General features: G+C 36.0%; 1 protein-coding gene across 1 annotated transcript in view; it reads right to left on the reverse strand.

Moving 5' to 3' along the window:
• Nucleotides 1-8,053: 8,053 nt before the first annotated feature.
• Nucleotides 8,054-21,726, reverse strand: part of TDRD3 (tudor domain containing 3) — a 93,828-nt gene continuing 80,155 nt past the window's right edge. The window contains exons 13-14 of the mRNA XM_058043620.1: nt 12,046-12,182; nt 8,054-8,315 (exon numbers count right to left, since the gene is read on the reverse strand). Coding sequence (XP_057899603.1) covers nt 12,063-12,182 — 120 coding nt within the window. The 3' untranslated portion in view covers nt 8,054-8,315; nt 12,046-12,062. The remainder of the gene's footprint in view (nt 8,316-12,045; nt 12,183-21,726) is intronic.

The following is a 21,726-nucleotide window of genomic DNA, read 5'->3' on the forward strand; positions in this document are numbered from 1 at the left end:
ACTACTTGATTACCTCTTGTTAGAACATCAACTTAGTTTTGTCCTACCAATGTTCCTTTGTGATCTCTGGTCACTGAGTGCTGATATGCTATGTGTCTGCAGAAGGTCAATATAAACCTACTGGCCTGGATACCAGTAACAACAGCAGTGCCACAGGGGACTGCCCTGGAATATGTCCCATTCAACATCTTTATCAATGACCTGAAAGAGGCAGTGGAGTGTTTGCTGTTAAAGTTTGCTGGAGGGAACCAAACTGGAGGCAGGCTGAGAGAACAAACAATATGCTCAAAGACAGGGCTACCATTTGGATGGACCAAGACAGGCTGGAGGAATGGGCTGAGAGGAATCTCATTAAACAAAGGACAAATAAAAGGTTCAATACCTGGCAAGGAGGAACCCCTTTCAATTGTACAGGCTGGGAGAGGACTCTGTGAAAAAAAGACCTGTGGATATCGGTAGACACTAAGTGGAACACGAGCCAATGGTATCTCTGGCAGCAAGGGAGGCCAACAGTATTCTGAGCTGTGTGAAGAAGAGCACAGACAGTAGATAAAGGATGTCATCCTCCTTTACTCAGGCCTCATTAGACCCTACTAGAATATCACATACAATTTTGGGTTTGAAAATACAAGGAAGACATCAATAACTTGGAAAGAGTTTAGGGGAGGGCCACTGCAGCGGTCAGAGGAGAGGCCTGTTCAGCCTAGAGATCACAGCTGTTCGGGGACCTGTTTCCCACAGGGAGATTTATCAGGATAGAGCCAGGCTTTCCAGAGAGGTGCACAGCAGGGTGACAAAAGACAACCACCACACCCTGAAGTAAGACAAGACTCATGTATGTAAAGGAAAGATTCTTTCCCCAGAGGGCAGTGAGTCAAACACTGGAGCACAGAAAGCCATGCCTCCACATGCCTGAATGTTTCCGAGGCCTGAGTGGATGAAGCCCTGAGCAATGAGCAGTGAGCCTTATTTGATCTTTTAGCTGACGTGGTTCTGAGTAGGAGGCTGACCTAGACATGCACTTCCTGAGGTCCCATCTAATCTGCTGTAACGCCACAGAGTCTTTTTCCCTTCCTGCTAGAAGGGCACGCAAGACTATAAGTTTAAAGAATTAATCAATTCAGTGGAGATATATACTAGTGAACAGAAATTGCTGCATGCATTATAAGCATGAAGGACCATGTGAATCACAGAACCTGCTGTGACAGTGTGCTACCACACTGCAAATGGCTATTGAGCATGATTCACAGAATATTGTTCTTCCACGCTGTCATTCAGGACAGTCCAGAAAAATACCTCAAGGGTCAGATGAGAGCTCTCATCATGTGAAGGTCAACAGTGACACAAGCACAAGTGTGTATAATTGAATAATTTTCGACTGTAATTAGAAGATTTTTAGCCTTCTGGGGAATTAAATTCTGGAACAATATGGTAATAGAAGTAATAGGGCATTAGAGCTAAGTGCTTTCAAGAGCTAAGGAACTTTATCAAAAGAATAAGTTAATCAATGTCCATAAAAAAACTTAACAAAGACCTCATATGAAAAGGACTCAGGAGAGTGCTATTTGCTATGCCGAAAATATATCTGGATAAAAGTCTACATCCTATGTGATCAAAGTGAAAATTGCCTTAAAAATACGATATTAAAATGCTAAGTAGCAGTGATAAGCAGCCTTTGATGAAAGGATCTGAGACAAAAGTACATAGTAGTATTACTCCTGCCCAGTACACCCCAAAGTAGAATACTTTCCTGTGAAGCAGTAGATGGTTTTTTCACAAAAAAAAAACCAACATACAAAATCTAAACCAAGTATCATTGGTATTCTGTACTAGATTAGGCTAAAGTTGTAGGTATGTTGTAGGTTATGTTACTTAGGGAAAAGTAAAAAAAAAATGCAGTGGTTAACAGTTTACAGAGTGCAGATCAGAAATGGCCCAAATGAACATTGTGGCCGAAACACTTCAGACACACATTCTCTGGCGAGATACACGGACTCCATGGGAACTTGTTGCCTAAACAGACCATAATTGCACATAACAAAGAAACAGAGTGACTCATCATTTAATAATGTTTTGTCCACTGCAGGTGGTAGAAAAATTACAGGAGGAGACGTCAAGGCTTTGGTCAGACAAGTACATAAATTCAGTTACACAGATTGGCTGGCCTTCAGCATAAGACCCACACTTAGTCGAAAAGAGACTACATGGGCTGCCCTTACTAAAAGAGTGGTCTCCAGTTGTATCAAGGGAACAATAATATAAAGCTACTGCTATCTCTTACCACCAATATAAAGAGAAAATAAATAATCTTGTGGCTGACTGGTTTTATTGGGCTACTAGAAAGCAACAACATCTCGCCAGTATGTCAGGCAAACATGGTTCTTTCTGCCCATTAGTATCTGCATTTCAAGGTGCTAAGTACTTTTCAGCCCATGGCAAACTCTATTTGGAAAAAACTGTTACCATATCATCATTAAAAGTTATTTTTCCCCCTGCCTTGTCCTTGTTCCAGTGTGCACAACTGCACTTTGCAACACATTAATGATGCATTAATGATACTACATTCACTTTTTACAGCTATTTAACCACAGTGTCACAGCTTCTTTCACATCTTCCAGAGTACAGCTTCTCACATTAAGTTTGGAGGAACTCACACACCAACATCAGTATCTTAACTTCTCTATCAATATTCATCTGATACTCCCAAATATTGTCTGGCTTTTTGTAAAGTGCCGTGAGAAAGCTAAAGTGCCAGAGGCAATGAAAACCAGGTTCCTCACAGGATACAGAGACTGAAATACAGGAATAAATTGTTTTCAAATACAATTATTCTATATAGGAATTGGTCTTCATTATCTTGGAAAAAATTGTCCAATTCCACATACAGAGAGCATAAAGGTTCTTGGCTGATATGCATGGCAAGTTTTCAAATTTCACAACTCTCACAATTTTCTGGTTTTTTCTAAAGATGTAATAGGCATCAGCTTCTTGTTTTAAACTCAGTCCATTTCAGTGACTTATGTACAGCTGTATGAATTTATTTTCTTTTTGAAAATGAGAGATCAAAGTTAACGCAACTAAGCAAAATGGAGCAGCATAACTGAATTCTATTGTCGTTTCTGCACTGGAGTACATGGAAACTGAGATCCTACTTGTGATGAAAGTCAATACAGCATGTCTCATCTTTGCCGTGTACAAAGTTAATTCAAGTTTTGCTAAAAATTTTAATGCAATAAATTGAAATAAAAAACACAGTACCTGGCCATCAAGAGTATCTATTATTGGGAGCATTTGATCATAACACTGATACAGCAAGAGCAGTGAAATGTCAGAGTAGATGACCTGTCTTATCCCATGAATTATGCTGGGCTAAAATATTTTTTAGTTAGCAGACTGAGGAAAAAAAATTAAAATATCAATTTTGAAGAAAGCCATTTTGCATTCAAATAGTACATGGAACATGAGCTTTGCATATGCTATTCTAGTCCCCCAGTGAATAAAACCCCACGGTTTCCTTCATGGCCTATTGAAATGATAAGCATTCCTTCTTTATTCTGCTTTTCACTTTTATTATTATTGTAAACAAGTTCCTTTGCGAAATAGCTACAGAAAAATATTCAGCACAAATACAGTTAGATTGAGACCTAAATCTGTGCAGTCAATTTAGATTATAGCTGTTTTAGCAGAGGCACAGCCATTCATCAAATGACTAACAAAATATGCCTGGGATTATTTTGACTATAAAACAAATATAAAATATTATTTATTTTCTTTAACCTTTGCAGTTTAGAAACACATGGTATAAATGTAAAGCATTCAAGATCCCATGACAAACTAAACAGTCTGAAAATTACATTAATATCTTCTGCACGAAACTTACCTATGAATTCATTTATGATAGAAGTAGTCAAGTTGCATGAAAAATTGCAAGGCAATATGAAATGACTATAAACATTTTCCATAGAAGCAATTGCCATTTTTTTTTACACAATCTACAGTTCTCTGTTGGTCTTATATACTTAATCATTTTCCTCCCCATTCCTGTTTACTCAAATACATGTAAGATTTTTTTTTCAATATATACTAGATTTTAGTTTCACTCATAACATCATAATTTCCAGGACATAATTTTGCCCATCAACAGCCCATGTGCTTGCATGGAAACTGACTTTTTATGGCCTCTCAGTCTTCTGGGAAAATTAAGTATTGATATAATTTCTATTCCTTTACATTATTTTGAATCATTCTCAGAACAAAATCGCAATTTAAAGCCAGAACAGGCCAACATAAAGCAAATGATATGAAGTAAATACTGAAAATAAGAGTAATTATGAGTCTTTACCACTCTTTTTAAGGATAGCACCACAAAGTTTTTAACGTGCATACAATGCAGTGAGAAGGTCAGTGCCTACAAGTTTGGAGTACCTTCCATGGTTTAGCTGCTGTCCTACAATAAGAGGCAAAAAACCCAAGAGAATACACCAATAGTTTTACAGAAAGCAGAAAGCTAAACTGAACTTAATTGTGCAATTGATCATTCATTATTCAGGCTTACACTACTTTCAAGAAAGTTACAGCATTTTACTAGAGTTGGATCAAGCCATGTGATGAAAAGACAGCTGAAATAGAATTGTTCTTCAATAATGTATCTATAGAGAATTACTGCAAATGATACATTCCTGTGTCTGCATAAAAGCACTCGATATTTTTCTCTATAGGAAAATAGAGAAAAATATCCAGTTTCAACCATACTGCTCGTTCCAACCATAATGCTAAAAGGGACTGTACACCCCACACTACCAGATTATTTCAGCTACCAACATTCATTAGCTACTTTGGCTGTTTGGGAGTTCTTTCTTTCAAAAGAAATCCCTCTTTCTTTCAAAAGAAATCCCTCAGATTTACTTCAAGCTAAATCTTCATGTATCTAATGCCAAGTACATGTTATACATAAGATTTGTCTTTCCTGTGATATCAACATTTTGCATCCCAATGAAAATATATTATGTTGTTAATACTGCTTTGGAAAGCCATATTCCCAACAAGTTTCATCTGCATAAGGCTCAAGCCAAGAGATTCCACAGAGAAAATTCCAGTAGTGTTTCTTGGGAAAGAGACCTTGACAAGCAATCCTCAAAATGCTTTGCAGAGTTGCTGCCAAAGACTTAAAAAGGAAATACCTGCTAGTGACAAAAAGCTATATTAAAATATACATGTGAGTATCTATCAGAAGATGTTAGACCAAGGAAAAATTTTAAATGCAAACATGAAAATTTCAATCATATTTTAATACAAAATTCTGAAAACCTGTAAGATAAAACCACATCATTTCCACTTTTTGTTTCAAAATTATTTTATCTCTCAATAATATAAAGGAGAAAAAAAATCCTAGCCAATGATAGTATTACCAACTTGGCATATAAGTTTTAGAATAATTTAAACAAGAAATTCTGATTTTGTTCATTCAGTAAAGATGTTATACACAAATCCAAGGCAATAAAAACACCTCATCTGCATTGCACTCCTAATTTCAACAAAGAAATTCTCAAAAGCCCTATCTGTAATCCTAGCAAAGCAAAGCCATGAACCAGGGACCTACTGGTTCACAGGTCAAGAAGCAAAGGTTGGCTCATGTCCACGTTGCAAAGGGCAAACTTCCTCTGTGGCAGGTTTGTCTTAGCAACAGCTAGCCAAGAACACTCCAATACAGAGCCACAAATCAAGCTAGTAAATAAACAGTGCGCATCACCAGGATCTAGTGCCCCTTATCACCTTTCTCCCTTTAACCACACAAATGTGGCCACATCAAGTTCAGGAGCTTGCTTTTGCTGTTGCTTTTGATGAACTGGAAGTTAACTTTTACATCAGTTTTGAAGACCTATCTAGATACAGTAATTTCTTCTGAACACAAAAACCAAATAAATTAATGTTGTTCTTGTGCATGAAAACTTTACTACAGTATGACTGGCAAATTATTGTATTTTTTGTTTTGTTGGACTATGCAAATGGAGAATATAATTTATATACCTACCTAGTTTATTGGCATGTTGTTTCCAGATACAGAAATCAATAAGCATGAATATATGAATTCTTGCTTTTCAAAACAGGTTGATGCAGTAACTTTTTAACTATTCAAACAACAGTTCTTCAGATCCTGAAAGGCAGAACTTTCAGCATATATTATTTCAATTGAAGCCAAAGCAGAAAGTAATCATACGAAGACTACATGACTTTTCAAAGAAGACTCTGGAGCTGTTTGCTTACTCTGGCTTTCTAGATACACAGCCCCCTTAAAAAGACCAGGAAATAGTCTTTAATGTTTCACAAAGAAAAACAACATTCTCAAGAATATCTCATTTGCCTACAGCTGCACATACATGTCATAATCTCAGAATGCCACAGCCACTAGAGAGGAATGCTGCTTTGTATTTGTAGAGTCTTAAAATTTCATAAATAGGCATTATTTTTTAAAGTTCACTAAATCAGACTGTAATTTTCTTTATTTTATGATTTAGTTCACAGCAAGAATGAAAGCCCAAAAGAACATAAAAGTTATTTTAATTTCAGAAGTTGCTTTGGTACACTGACTGTAGGGCTTGTTTAATGCACATCCTCCTTGCAAAGAAAAGTCAAAACTGCTTTTTAAAACAATGCTAAGGCTGCATTTCTTAATGAAGCTGAATAGCTGCTGTCAGTGGTCTTAGCAATAATTCTGGAAGTAAAGTATTCAACATGCAATGTATTAGATCTACAGTTTATTTATTGCTGGTACAATTTAGCAGAACTGACCAGGATGTTTTATACTATTTGTAAAGTGGTTTCTAATGGAAATCTAACAAACTTCATAAAACTTGTTGTGCATTAGTTGATAGTGAGGAACTTTAACACTGAACAGCTCATGTTTAAAACTTCCAAAAGTCTTTAGAATTATTAGTAAGGTTCATCGTAATTATGAAGAAGCTGCTTAGGATCCATTAAGACAGCAAAACATTTGGTTGCTTACTATTCTGCAAAAATGTATGTGATTGGTAAGATTTGATTGCATCCAGACAATAATCCACGTTCTGTACTGCAGATACATTCAATTACATCCTCAATATAAAACTTCTTATCATCCAAATAAACAAGGTTCTATTCAAACAGTTTTGTATGAGCACTCAGAGAGAAATACAGCAGAATTAGCTGTACAATTTATACCATCAATACATCTCTCAGGTATAATTCTATCTCTACAAAACTACCTCAAAACACATGTGCTATTTCAGTCTTAAATGATCAGCATAAAGCTTAGAAGGGATTTCCAGGTTACCTAGATTTTGAGTGCTTCTCAGCCAAAGAAACAGTGAAATTTCAACTATTTGTCATAATCACATAAGGTTCAAAGATACAGCTTAGAATGAAAAGTAGTTTGACATAAGATTCTTTCAAACATCAATGACAACTGAAAAAATTCTAGCAATATGATGCAATGGAAGCATAGTTTAAAATTACAAGAAAGTTAGTACCTACTATCCAACAGCTCGCACGTGTGTATTTATACACATATTTATGCTTAAAATACCAATGTGCAGTATTTTTTGTTTAAATTACTTTTCTGTACCTTTTAGAAATGTTTCTATTTCTTTAATATAAATATTCCTATAAAGAACATATTTACCTCAAATTACTTAGAAAATTACTATTGAAACTGATTATTTTCTTTCTTTCTCCTGTTTGACCCTCTGGTCACAGATCATGAAAAACACAATAAGCAAATCTATAATTTGTCTTTCAGCAACTTTGGAAAATAAACAAAAAAAAAAACATAGTCAAAAGCCTATTCAGAATTTTACTGTACAATTAGCTGAATTTTTTTAACATGTTTCACTAATACTAACCAAAAATCTAAATGAAATGCCCAACCCTATCAGCTTTTGAGAAAATATGCTTTAATTTTACTTTACTAGAAGCAATATTAGAAGTAAAATCAGTTAAAAATTAAGAAAAAATCATGATACATTATTATGTTAACTAACAATGGAGGCTCAGTAAAAAGAATACAAGGCAAAGAATAGAATAGTGCACTGTGGTTTTATTGATGGTAGCAATGACAATTTGCCTCTTTCATATGTAAAAAGTATTCAGCTTCATTTAACTAAGAACTTTAAAAAAGTCTTTTGTGGTGTCAGGTCCAAATTCCTTCTGCTCACATGAGCGTTCTTTGTTCCATCCTGCTGCTTGGAAAACCCCAAAATTTCTTCTAGAAGAAGTGTTCAGCAAGTTGGGAGCTGCCAGTGAATTCCCCCCGACTCCAAGAAGGTTTCTAAATGAAAAAACTAAAATACAACAGGTAAGGACAAAAAGTATTGGCACTCAAGAAACCATAAGCACCCCCCATCCCTGGGATCTGCAACATAGGCTTCACTGTCACTTCATTTTCTTCCTCCAAAAGAGTGAATATCTGCTTTTCAGTACTTACAGAGACACAATTCTTTAAAAGAATAAATCAGAAGGCTGCACTTCAATGCAATAAATATGATCGGTCCAATACAAAGAACACTTTCTGGTTTAGACCTCTCTCTCACAAAACCACAATTTCTCAATTGTTAAGGATTTCAATACAGATTTTATAGCAAAGGTGGCAAGGTGTTGATTAGTTCTGTCATGAATTGAAGAAAGATCTAAAAAGCATATAAGGACCAAGCACTTACAGATACACACTCATAGGTTCTTTCAATCTCCTAAAAAAGTTCTGGCCCTTCAAAACACTCTACATTCTACTTAGAAAGTGTAACCTCAGGATGTATTTTTATTATTGTTAGATTCTAATTCTTGTATTGTGCCTCTCTAGGAGGAGTATCTTATTTTACAGACCTGTTAAACCTAGTATTTGATTCATACCCACATAAAATTCCCCCTGACTGACTTAAAATGCTGACTTAGTGTTCTCCACCTCACACTGCTGGATATTAGTAAATGATAATGTTTATGTCAACTGCAACCCCAGTGAGGTACTGACTATCCCATACTTTTACTTTATCTATCTGTCTTCATAAAAATCATTAGGTCAAGACTTCCTGCAAATCTGCAGAGTTCATCCTTCTCCATCTTTTTTAGAAGTCCCCTTTTAAAAACTGAAATACTGCAATAAGATCCCTTTAGGCTCTTCCCCAGACTGAACAGCTGCATTGATCCAAATTCCACTTTTAAAAAACAACTCAGAATTTTAAAATCTTGAACCTTCTTCCACTTAAGACCCCTTGAAGTACAGATAAAGATTTTGAACTGATTATTTGGTAATAGCTACTCCAGGTGTGCATGCCCAAATGCAATACCTGAATGAGTGTACTGAACACTAATCCAGGAAGCAGTACAGCCTCATTTCTGCATTGCTGCACCACTGCAGTTGACACAAGTGATATAAGATTATATAGCTAGATCTAAAAGGTTTTGGGTTTGAATTGACACTTTGACTGTATGGACCTCATGCTTCATCTTTGATACATCCCTAGCATACTCAATACAAATATAGCCAGCAAACTCCAGTTTTAGTATTGCTTAGGTTGCCTTTGAGAACAAGATACCTTGGAATTTTAAATGTTACAAACTACAACATTAAAATTCTATGGAATTTACCAATTTATAATATAAAATAAGAATCATCAATGGTTTTCCATCTCTTTAGGAAAAAGACATTAAGTTACTTAACACAATAGAGAGATACTCCTTTTAAGTAAGTGAAGGTCTCACTAATAAAAAATCTGTTGAAGAGGTAAAGCATCCTGCAGTGGAAAGTTGTGGTAAAATTATGTCTCACTGGATCTGATAGTGGAACCCTGGAAAAAGTTAAAGATAGAATCTAAAATGTTAGGCTTTGTGCTTTCCCAGATCAACTGCACCTGCGTAAGCAGTATTATAAATTATATAATTGTTAGATGTGATGATTGTTTAGTAATTAAATGTAATTATTATATAACCATAAGAATATGTTGGAAATTCAGAGAGGGGCTAAATTTTATGTATACAATAGAACAATATAAGTTTAATAGTTAACATGAAAGTTATGTAATGATAGAGTATAAAACATGATCATTTCGGATGTATGGTCGGAGTCAGATTTGGGTTGAATATACCCCAATTCCCAGAGCTCTTAATAAAAAGCACCGCATATAATCCCCCGTGATAATGTGTTTTTGAACGCTAACAGATCCTGTAAAACTTCCCCAATAAATTCTGTTTTCATTTAACAGGTTATTAAAAACTTGAAATAAGAACCCTATGCCATGCTCTCAAAAGATCTAAGAAATGTAAATGAGGCAGAATCCATATAGAAAGAGACATTTAATATTCCGGAACTTTTACATGTCAAGACATTAAAGCTACATTGTCGTACAAGCCCAGGTAAACTGAAAACAATTTAGAAAAGGACTGGGTTTGATTTTCTGCCTCCATTTAAAACCAGTGAAGAATTGATTACACCAACCACTTATTTTTGGGAAAGCCTAAGGAAAAGGAAAAGCTGTGAAGACTTGTCTTCTGTGCCAGGTAAGTTTTGATATCAGATCTGCTGTCTATTTAAAGCAGGACCCCATTATAATCTTTAAAATAAAGTATAGGAACACCTGTAAGGAAAAATCATCTGTGCCTTAGAGAGGTTGTTCCTTATCCACCAACAAGTAACTTGTTCTTGAGATAAAGGCATTACTGCCACTCTCCCTGGTGCCTCATAGCTGACCAAAGCTAAGTAGAGTTTTCCAGATTTATACTGTAAAATTAGAGAAATACCAAAAATATTACCTAAGAAACAAAAAAAAATCCCCTGGCTTTGACTGCTGTGTACACTTCACATCTCTCATTCAACTGATCACCCTGACACTGCTCAGGGCCAGCTGTGCTGTTTAAAACTCTGCTCAGTGCATATTCCAGAATAATTTGTGCATGAACTGTCTCAGGACATGTTTACTAATAGTGATTGATACAGGCACTTAAAAAAGAAATTCAAGTTATACTGGCAAAAATATAACAATTATCACCTCTCTTACATTGCCAATACTGCCATAAATGAAAAATACATTTTAACATATACTCTAAAAAGTAGAATCATATGTTGCATGTCAGAAATATCAAAAGGTACTAAGATCAGCTGCATGTGTTAAGCCAACAAAATGTGGAAGACTAGAGTAATGAAAAGAACAAAAAAGAGATTGGCAAAAACAAACTGGCTAGTAAAAAGAAAAATCAGATTCAAGATAAAGACATGCTATGGGTGCACATCAAATATTAGTGACTTATCAAAGCTTTCTTTAGTCAGGATAGACTTTAGACCATCTTTTGTGTATTAAGGATTTAGAATATCAACCAGTGAAATGAAAGCAGCACAGTTTATGAGATTTGTTCAGTGAAATTACTGCAACTGTTTAATCTGGCTGACATTTTAAAATGTATTAATGTATGTAGCAGGTATCTTTTCTAAGGAAGATATATAATCCCTTAATTTCTGGTAATTAATAAAGTATAGGTACAAATCTATCCCCAAGATTCGGAGTATCATAAATATTCATTGTCTGTTCACCTCCCTATTTAATGGTGAACTCACAGATTTTATATTTCTCCTTCTCATGCAAGCACAATGGCAGAAAGGATATTTATTCACATAAATGGCTAATAAAAATTAGAATATGGGACCTTGGACAGAGCTAGACAGTCCTGAGCTCAGCAGGGACTGCAGCCACTTCCTTCAAATAAGCTTGCTTCAAATGGATGTGAGTCAGAGAATCTTGCTGCTGCTGCTGCTCTCAGGTGAAAAAGCATCAGGAAAAAACTTTCTGAGATTATATGAGTCTTGACATAAAGCAAAAGCCAAAAGCTATTTGTTGAAGTGTTTTTATTGCTTTCCCTCTTCCCACAGATATATTAAGTCCTCCTAAGACACAAAATTCAGAGAAACAGAGATATCCAACTTCTATCATAAATATACCAATATCCCTAAGAAAAATATAGAGCAATCCAGATTTGTTTATCTTGAAATCTAAGCCAATACATAAAACACTGGTACCTTATATTTACCTTTCTTTTCTTATTAATCAGTTTCTAGCTCGGGGGGGTTGATAAAATTGTTGAGTGGGTCGTGTGGACCGCCGTGGCTGACCATCACCTCCTCTGCGGAATTCTAGAGTTTGCTCATACGTCTCTTCCTCCTCCTCCTGTGGGTAGACAGCATTGTTTTAAACGAAAGAGGTGGGAAATGCATGATGCATGAGTTGGTATTAGCACACATACAAACACACACCACATACAGACATATACACGGAGGGGTGAATCCATGCACACATAGCAACTGCTGCTTCTGTGCCCATGACCACTTACTAAAATAAGTGAAGGATGGAAGTGGGCTTCTCAAACCTAGGAAAGCTAACAACATCAAGCAGACAAATCTCAAAACTCAATCCCCAGGGCAACAGAAGTGATTAAATATTTGCAGGGAAGAAAAAATCAAATTTATTAAATAAAAATTATTTTTCAAGAGTCATACAGGCAACAAACTCAAGAAGCAAAATAACCTCAATAACCTGCCAGATCAAGAGAAATATCAACTTTCAGGAGTTCACAAATGTGTGTGGAATGAAATAAAATAATTAGGAAATACAATTACAAGGAATGGCATCTGGAAATATGCATGCTTAATAAACACATCTGAAATACTAGACAAAAATCTATGATGCAGTAATAATGAAAAAAGCCTACAAGTAGAGTGAACAATTTAGAGATGTATTTTCTATGTGCAATAATAAATATATGCTCTGAATAATGAAAGGGGAAGTAAATGTCTGCAATATTCAGTTACTCCTAGGCATCTTCAAATCAGAAAGATATTCACAAAGTATTCAGAGGTGAAAAAATAATAAATTTTAAAATAATCAAAATACTGGAGAATTACTTACAAAGATAAAAATAACTACATATTTATTTTGGTCAAGAAATATCGAATGGAAAAACATTCATCTAGTGGAATATCTCAATGTGGTACACACTGAAGAGAGAGAAAAAATTTAAGAGTGTAAGAGTTTATATTAAAGAAAAAATTGTAGCCTGAAAAAAATAAAAAAGCTCCCAAGAATGAGTATGATTGTCAAATACTGTCTCAGAAAAGCAGGTTTGATTTTATTTCTTTAATATCTTTATACTGTATCAGACACCAGGTCTAGTGGGAACTTGCTGGAAGAAATTAGCTTTTGGGAAAAAGTACTGGATATGTAACTCTCAATCCCTTTTATTCACAACATAGGAACATAAAGCAACACAAAGCAAGAGCATTGAATGGTTCATTAGAAGTTTATCAACAATTCCAACACCCAGGAACTGCCAGAGTGCAGCATGCACATAACAGATTAAGCAAGTCAAAGCAGTAAAATATTTCACTTTAAGCAACAGAAAGGAAAACCTACAGCTTAAGTTTCTTTCTGTTGTGAAAAGTGAGATCTTGCTCAAGAAACTTCTCTTTCTGAATTAGCATGAATATGAATAAACATGCATTTTTAAAGTAACAGTTACAAACAACCACATTCCTCTTGGTAAGGTCTCCTATTTAGAGGGCACATCTGTGGTCACAGCTATATTTCCAGATAAAGCATTACTACAGAGAGCCTGAAACAACTGTGGAAGAAAGCAGATTTTCAGCACTAAATACAGCATAACTGATTTATATCTCTTAGTTTCACTGTAGCTGAAGGCCAAGAAACAGAGTTCTGCCATAACACCTTTCCCAGTGTACTTCTTTTACCACCTGTGGTACTATAAATTCTCTCATATAAAGAGGTTCAGAGACACTGATTATCAAAAAAAAAAAAATCAATAGAGCATTAGATGTCTAACACAAAAGTCCCCACACTCTGCAATATTGCTAGCCCAAGTTCAAACACTTAACTTAGTATATGAGATCATCTCCCATCACTGACAATGCAAGCTGCACTAGCAGCAAATGTTAAAAAGTAAGCTAAATGCCTAAAGTGGTCTAAATACCTTTCAGTACACCCGTTCAGAGTATACCTTTCAGTGTACCCTGAGAAACATGAATAGCTGAAAATAGCACAGAATTTAAATAGTTCAGTGTATACCATCTCAACTGTAACAACCAACCTCTTTCGGAGGGTAAGCACATCAGAGCAAATTTCTACAGCAGCAAATCTTCATCAAATCTCAAAGTTAATGTTGTTGATCCTTTGAACTCAGTAAAGCCAAATTAAAACCAGTATCTGTATTATACACTTCTATTTCGGTGTAATTGTCTTTACACAGTGAATGAAAAGCTTCACGTGCATGCATTCCAAATTAAGAAATTTTACTGCAACAGTCAAGAGTGAAATGTGAAATCACATTCACTTTCTTGAGGATCTAAAAAATGTGGATGCGAGCAGTGCAGCAAATTGTAATAAAAAACCAAGTTACAGAACACCTTTCAAATGTTCCCTGATTCCTTTCTATGCACAGTGGCTCCACACAATTACTGACTGTCCTGTTGAATTCTGCCATTGTCTCGTCAGATGACACACTGTCATTTCTTGGATCTTACCTATTCACATTTGATCCTAAATGGATCTAATGTTCTCTGAATTAACAATTTGCCAAGTCATCTTTATTAAAAATTTCTTACTTTAGAAGTAACTGAATTGCTTTTCTGTCATCATTTCTTAATCATTGACCCTCAATTCACTACAGCTGATCTTTCACCATTTATTGCCATTTTATTTCCACAGAATTACAGAACAGATAAAGGTTGGAAGGGACCCACTGGGGGTCATCTGGTCCAGCCTCCTGCTCAGGCAGGGTCATCCTAGAGCACACTGCACAGGATTGTGTCCAGACAGTTCTTGAATTTCTCCAGCGAGGGAGAGTCCACAACGACTCTGGACAATCTGTTCCTGTGTGCAGTCACTTGCACAATAATGAAGTTCTTTCTCATATTCAGGTGGAACTTCCTGTGCTTCAGTTTCTGCCCATTGACTCTTGTTCTATTGGCTGGACCACCGAGAAGAGCCTGGCTCCCTCCTCTGGACACCCTGCCTGCATTGGGAAGATTTTACTCTCAGTCTTGTTCAAGCAAAGCAGGCACAGCCTATTTATCCTTTTTTCTATTTTAAAGAAATTTCTTACTACCTTAAAGAAACAATTAATACCATTTTATGGACTTTTATCTCATTTTATTTTAAAATTTATCCACACTACTAAAAACTGCCATTTTCTGGAACAGCATGCACTCTTTGTAGGCAAAACTTTGTGTATCTTATGTTCACTTCCTTGTTTTTCTGTTCTTCAACCAAAAATTTTAAATGTCTATACTTCCTCCATTGTAACTGCAGTTAGGTCACTCATCTTGCTATTAACTCTACTTTTCCAGTCTTTCTCACTGCTTGCTTTCAATTTATCAGTTGCTTGTGACTCATTCTAAATTATTCTTATCCATATAAGATCTAGACTACATTTTATAAAGCAAAGGTGACCACAAATCTCTCTTAGAGCATCTTTATTCTCCTTCTATTTCAGTAGGTGCTTTATATTAGTATGCTGCTCTAAAAATTTATGTATTTTATTATCTCCATACTTCATCTTATTTTCCATTATTTATCTAAAATTCCAGCATCGAGGACTCTGTTAGTACTTACACAATGCCTACCTCAGACTATGAACACAGATTAAATGACAGCACTAAGCACAACTGCTAAAGACAGGAGAAACTGGCAGACCCATAGGAAAAAGCAAGGAAAGGTTCACAATGCAAACAATGAAAAGCACAAAGAATTATTTCTGCACTAACAGATTAGAATGAAGAGAGAGAGGATGGAACATGCCAGCATTCTTTAGGTATTTAAAAAAAGAGGACAAACAGGGAAGAATAAGTAATTTGAAAATTCATCTTCCATTCAAAGTTTTGCTGTAAAACCCTGCTGTTACTTTTGATGTTTTCTTTCTACCTCATAAGAAAAGCGAGAACTTTTGATGGCTTCTTTCCATCTCATAAAAACAGTGACAACTAAAGAAGGGTAAAATGGGAACATATGCACAGCCAGTGCTTATATTTTGGACCTATATACTCTGAAGAGCTTGTACCACCACCATATTCGACCAGCTGAGCTTAGTGAAAGAGCAAGTAACTTCCATCCAGACGAGTGACTACCAGCCTGCTTTTATATAAAAAGTCAATGGATTTTGTAGGTGCAGAATACAGTTATAAATCCAGCATTTAACATACTTCACCAACCAATTTATTCTTCAAATGAACAATATTAGAGCAGAGTAAATTTATATTTCATTAAAAGCTTTCTCTCTGAATTTCAACTGCAAACTTCTTTCATTGCATTCAAAAGAACTGTTTAGAGACTTATGTTTAAAACACAGTCATGTGAAGTAAGTATTTCATACATAAATAACTTCTGAGAATGAATAGAAGGATTACAGTAAAGAACCAGACAGAACTTAAGCATTGACACAAAAGCTGTGCTGAATGCTGTGCTCACACATATTTAGGAAGCAGTAGCAAGTCACAGCTGATCAGCTCCTGCACTTCTGCCACTTACAAAGTAGTTACCTCTGTCTATTACTGCTTACAGATAGAAAATTCTGCTCCATTCACTGGGGCCTTCTGCTGAAGCTTTTCAATTATAGCTCTCTGTGGGCTATTAAGGGATGAACACCCAAGCCTGTGCAGGGAGGCATGAAGAAGCAGCATGTAGAAGCAGTGTGGGCCAGGGACTGTGGGACAAAGAGGAGATAGAAGGCAAAGAAAGAAAGCAGAAGATATTTTCCATTTAGGTAGTGTAAAGCCTCTGTTTCAGTTAAGCTGTAGTTTTAACTTCACCCACACACTGAATGCATGGGGAACTTGCTGGTTCAGTACAAAGAGAGTGTTGGCTTCCTTGTAAAATGACTTTTTCTTTCATGTCCATTTCAAATTCCATTTCCTGATCCAGATTTAATGCCTCTTTGCACTGCCCACTCTTCAGGCAACAGCTGTCTCCTGCTGTTAAAACACCAAGTGATCTCTTTTTTCTTGGTTAAATTCCTTTCTCAGATTTTGCTTCTTTTGCCTAATCATCCAGTGTTGAGCTCCTTGAATACTTGTTTTGGTTTTTGCATTTTCTACTTACCAGTGCTTGGATCAATCAAAAACAGACTGCAAGATTATCCAGATGAATTAAAAAAAAATAAAGCAGAGAAAACTCATGCTATGGCCACATTGAAAAATTCACAAGTACTCTAGAAATAGCTAAATGTCATTAATTTTTAATTATTTTATATGTAATATATTAAATAACCCATATTTGCAAGGAAAAAAATTAATTTGCTGAAGTGTTTACAGTATTCTCTGGATCTTCTACTTTATTAGAATATTTAAATAGATTCTTTGAATTCCGTAATAACTAAGAGTAAAGCAGGATTTTGTGAGGGGGGGAAAGGGTTTGTTATACAACTTTATAGTGGCTTTAGGCAGTAATTTCAGAAATTACTATCAAATGATGTGTAAAAATTTTAAGTAAAAGGGGAAGTATGACTAATGTAGATTTTTCAAGGGTCTCAATCAAGTACTGACTTTTTTTTGAAGTGTCTATTACAGAATAATTCAACATATTTGTTCTTCATCAATTTTCTTCACAAGACAGGCTTCTTACCTAAAATATCCATTCCTTTCACAGAGTAATCTTCTCCCAGAGTAACCTTTGTAAGTCTGCAGATGCTCACTTTTTTCCCCCCAGCGTACAACACATCTATATTAGACTGGGCCTATGGGCATTCTCATTCCTGAAGAACTTGAATGAGAAGAGCAAGGGGGGTTCGAGATCTGCATACAGCCAACCCCTCACTGACATCAGATCTTAATATAAACTCTTAGCCCTATTACTGCCTTATCTTCTGTCTGTAAAGAACATGCAGGATGAACAACTGTAAAGGATCTAAAGGGTACACAAGTGAACCTCATGACCCAGTAAGCACCTCACTGCATACAGGACTTTGCAAGCCTTAGGTAATTAGTACAGATATGTGAGTATAAAACCATTTTTGCTGCATGTACAGTCCTCCATAGCTAACTCTGGTTTGACATTTGTGTCTCGGCCATCAATAGCTTTGTTGAAGTTTTTAGCCCTAGCTTCGCTCCAGTAAAATTATGTATTAGGTAAAACAGTAGTGGCAGAAATGGAAATGTTAAATGTATCATGGCAACAATTAAGGAAATTAAATTGTCCACAGATGCATAAAATTGAGTTTCTGTGTGGTACTGTATCATGTACTAAAAACACTCTGTGATTTTGAACTGCAACTACAAAATTATTTTTTGTTGCCATTCTATATGCAGCCAGAATAATCCCTACCCCTTCACAAAATGTTTTAATCTACTGTACTAGTGATGTCTTTCTCCTTCACTGCTTCGCAAATTCTATGAGATTTTGATGTACTACACAAATAAGCTCTGTACAAAGCCTTTTATCCAAGAGAGAAAACCAGTAAATATTTCCCTAATGAAATAGCAGTCAATTTCAACAGCTACTGACCTTACAACAAACTTGCTGTAATGGCATTTAAAAAATAAATAGAAAACCAGTAAAACATATACCCATTGTTACCCTTATTTACACTTAGAAAAAGGAAATTATCCTTATGAGGATATGTCTTTTTCTCCACTGAACACAGATAGGCCACAAGCAAATATGCTCCTAACTATGTATGTCAAACTAAGTGGCGTGGAACTATCCCATAATAACTGTTGTTTTCCCATGTTCCAAATAATAATTTCAAGATGACCCTTCTCTGAATAGTTTTCTCTTTAGCATCTGAAATAAATTAATGATAATAAATATTTTCTGTTGATTTTCATTAACCAAAGGTTAACCAAATGTTAACCAAATGTTTCATTAACCAAATATAACCAAAATTTTGTATTTTCTTGGCCAGTTTTTGTAAAATTCTAGAAATACTATAAATACTATAAATTTTTTAAATAATATAATATGTATTCTATATATTCTATAAGTACTGTCAGGGCCAGTAATTTTTCAACTAATGCCTTATTACACATCAATTAAAGGTACTAGATTTATAATAAAATTATTTGGTAATCCTGAAAAATTTAATATACACTATTAATTTTAATTAGAATTATCTAATTTTCCTCTGTAGAAAATATAAAGAACCTGAGCTTCAAAACCAGCTAATTTTTAAATGATTCTGCTAAAACAATACACATCTTGAGTTATGAGTGAAACAATAAACTTTAGAAAGAAAGCAGTAGAAAATTGGTAATTTTTCAGAAAAAAAATCAAGAAATGCAAAATAAATGGATGAGCAAGGAAAATAATTACATACTTAATCTGAAACAACTAAAAGCAACAATAACTTAAATAGTTAACTTGTAATCAGACATTTCTTTGTACTTCATTGTTTCAGCTGTGGAAACAAAACACTTAATCGTTTTCTACATAAACAATTTTTTGAATACATTTCCATAAAACTACAATAATGTAAGCCTGGGGCATGATTTTCCCACAGGCATATTGCTGGCTTATTGGTTCCCCTTAAGGGTATTGCACAGTTTATTCATACTTGCAGTCATTCCCTCTGGCACACATGGAAATAAACATGCAACTCTTACTGTGCAGTTTGTGTGGAAATGGACACACTTTCCTGTAAATTTGTCACTGTGTTCTCAATACAGGAAAAGCCACGGATGTTAAGAATTCCTTACAAGTACATATTTAAGCCATTCAGACCATATCCCTTTCACCAGTGAAAAGCTTCTTCACTGAGCAATATCAAATGATAAATATTTAAAGGTTTACTTTCAATTTCTAAAAGAAAAGTTGATACACTAAAGTAAGACATTCTATATAAATTAACACAGAACCAACAGGCACATCAGGTTTTCTGCATTCATCCAGAAAAAAACCACAAACTGGAAGTGTTTTTGCCAGGCTGATAATAAAGACAGTCCTAAAGTATAGCAAAAAAGAATACTGCATAGACTGGGGGGAAAAAATCAACACTCAATTTCACTTGTGAGAAAAACCTTCTATGAGCCCATTGAAGGGTGGAAGTAGGGGGAAGCATATGCTGTATTGCTGAACCTGTTTTAGCATGTAAACAGAATGCCCTGCCAACATAAATTTGAGAAAGAAAGCACTCAGTGATGTCATGAGAAATTATCGAATGCTTTCCTGTTAGGAAAACTCACTATCAAAAATCTTAACAGCAAATAAGAGAGCTTTGGTGACACTTTATGTGAAAAAGAAGGCCATGTGCACAACCTCAGCCATGACAGAATTTGACATACAAATCCCAAAGGCCACACAGAGACAGAGGCGTATACTTAGTAAACAAACACCTATGTGAATTGCTTGTGAATGACTGACCGCACACAAACTAAATTAGAAAGTTAAACATGGCAAAATTTATTTCCATAAATATACAGAAAAGTTCAAAAGAAATATATATAAAACAACACCCAATTAAAAACTGAAACAAAACTGCACTAGGTAGTGCAGGGACGCAGCAATTTAAGAAACTTGAAACAGAATCTGCCTATGAGACAACACAGAACAGACCCATAAAAAAGAGAGTATCTTAACTTGAAAGTCAGGACCTCTATATTTCTTGTATCTTGTATGCTTTATATTTTAAAATAAAATTTGCCAATATTTTAGCCTATATTTTAGCTAATAATCATGACTTTAAAAAAATACACCACATCATTCTGCAAGTTCTACAGTAGGTTCAAAAGATGATGATGGGCAAAATATGCTTATAAACACTAGGAACGTTTTATACTGCTACAGGACAGAACAGTTGGTGGCTGGTCACAAACAGTGCTCCCCGGGGTCAGTACTGGGACCAGTTCTGCTTTATATACTTATCAGTGATCTGGACAAGGGGATCAAGTGCACTCTCAGTTGGGTGGGAGTGTTGATCTGCTGGAGGGTAGAAGGACTCTACAAAGGATCTGGATGGGCTGGATCAATGGGCTGAGGCAGATTTTAAGAGGTTCAACAAGGCCAAGTGCCAGGTCCTGCACTTGGGTCACAACAGCTGCAGGCAGCTCCACAGGCTGGAGGCAGAGTGGCTGGAAATCTGCTCAGTGGAAAAGGCACCCCGGGGTGTGCTGGCTACAGACAGTGGCTGAACACGATCCAGCTGTGCCCAGGTGGACAAGAGGGCCAATAGTGCGGCCAGCAGGGCCACAGCAGTGATTGTCCCCCTGTACTGGGCACTGGTCAGGCCAAACCTTGAGTGCTTTGTCCAGTCTGGGCTCTGCATTCCAAAAAAGACACTGAGGTGCTGGAGCATGGGCACAGAAGGGCAACAGGGCTGGTGAAAGGTCTGGAGCGCAAGTCCTATGAGAAGCATCCTAAGAAGCTGGGGTTGTATTTAGCCTGGAAAAAATGAGGCTGAGGGGAAACCTTATCACTCTCCACAGTTACTTTGAAGGAGGTTGTAGCAAGGTGGGGCTCAGGCTCCTCTCCCAAGTGACGAGTAACAAGAGCAGATCACCTCAAGTTGTGCTAAGGGAGGCTTAGATGGGATATAAGGAAAAGTATCTTCACAAAAGCCTTTGTCAGGCCTTGGAGCAGTCTGTCTAGGGAAGAGGCTGAGCCACCATCTCTAGAAGTATTTAGAAGACCTGTAGATGTGGAACTTTGGGATATGGTTTAGTGGTGGGCTTGACAGTGCCAGACTAATGATTTTACTTGATGATCTTCAAGACCT

This window comes from Melospiza georgiana, chromosome 2 (assembly GCF_028018845.1).
Source record: "Melospiza georgiana isolate bMelGeo1 chromosome 2, bMelGeo1.pri, whole genome shotgun sequence".
In the NCBI taxonomy this organism is placed as follows: Eukaryota; Metazoa; Chordata; class Aves; order Passeriformes; family Passerellidae; genus Melospiza; species Melospiza georgiana.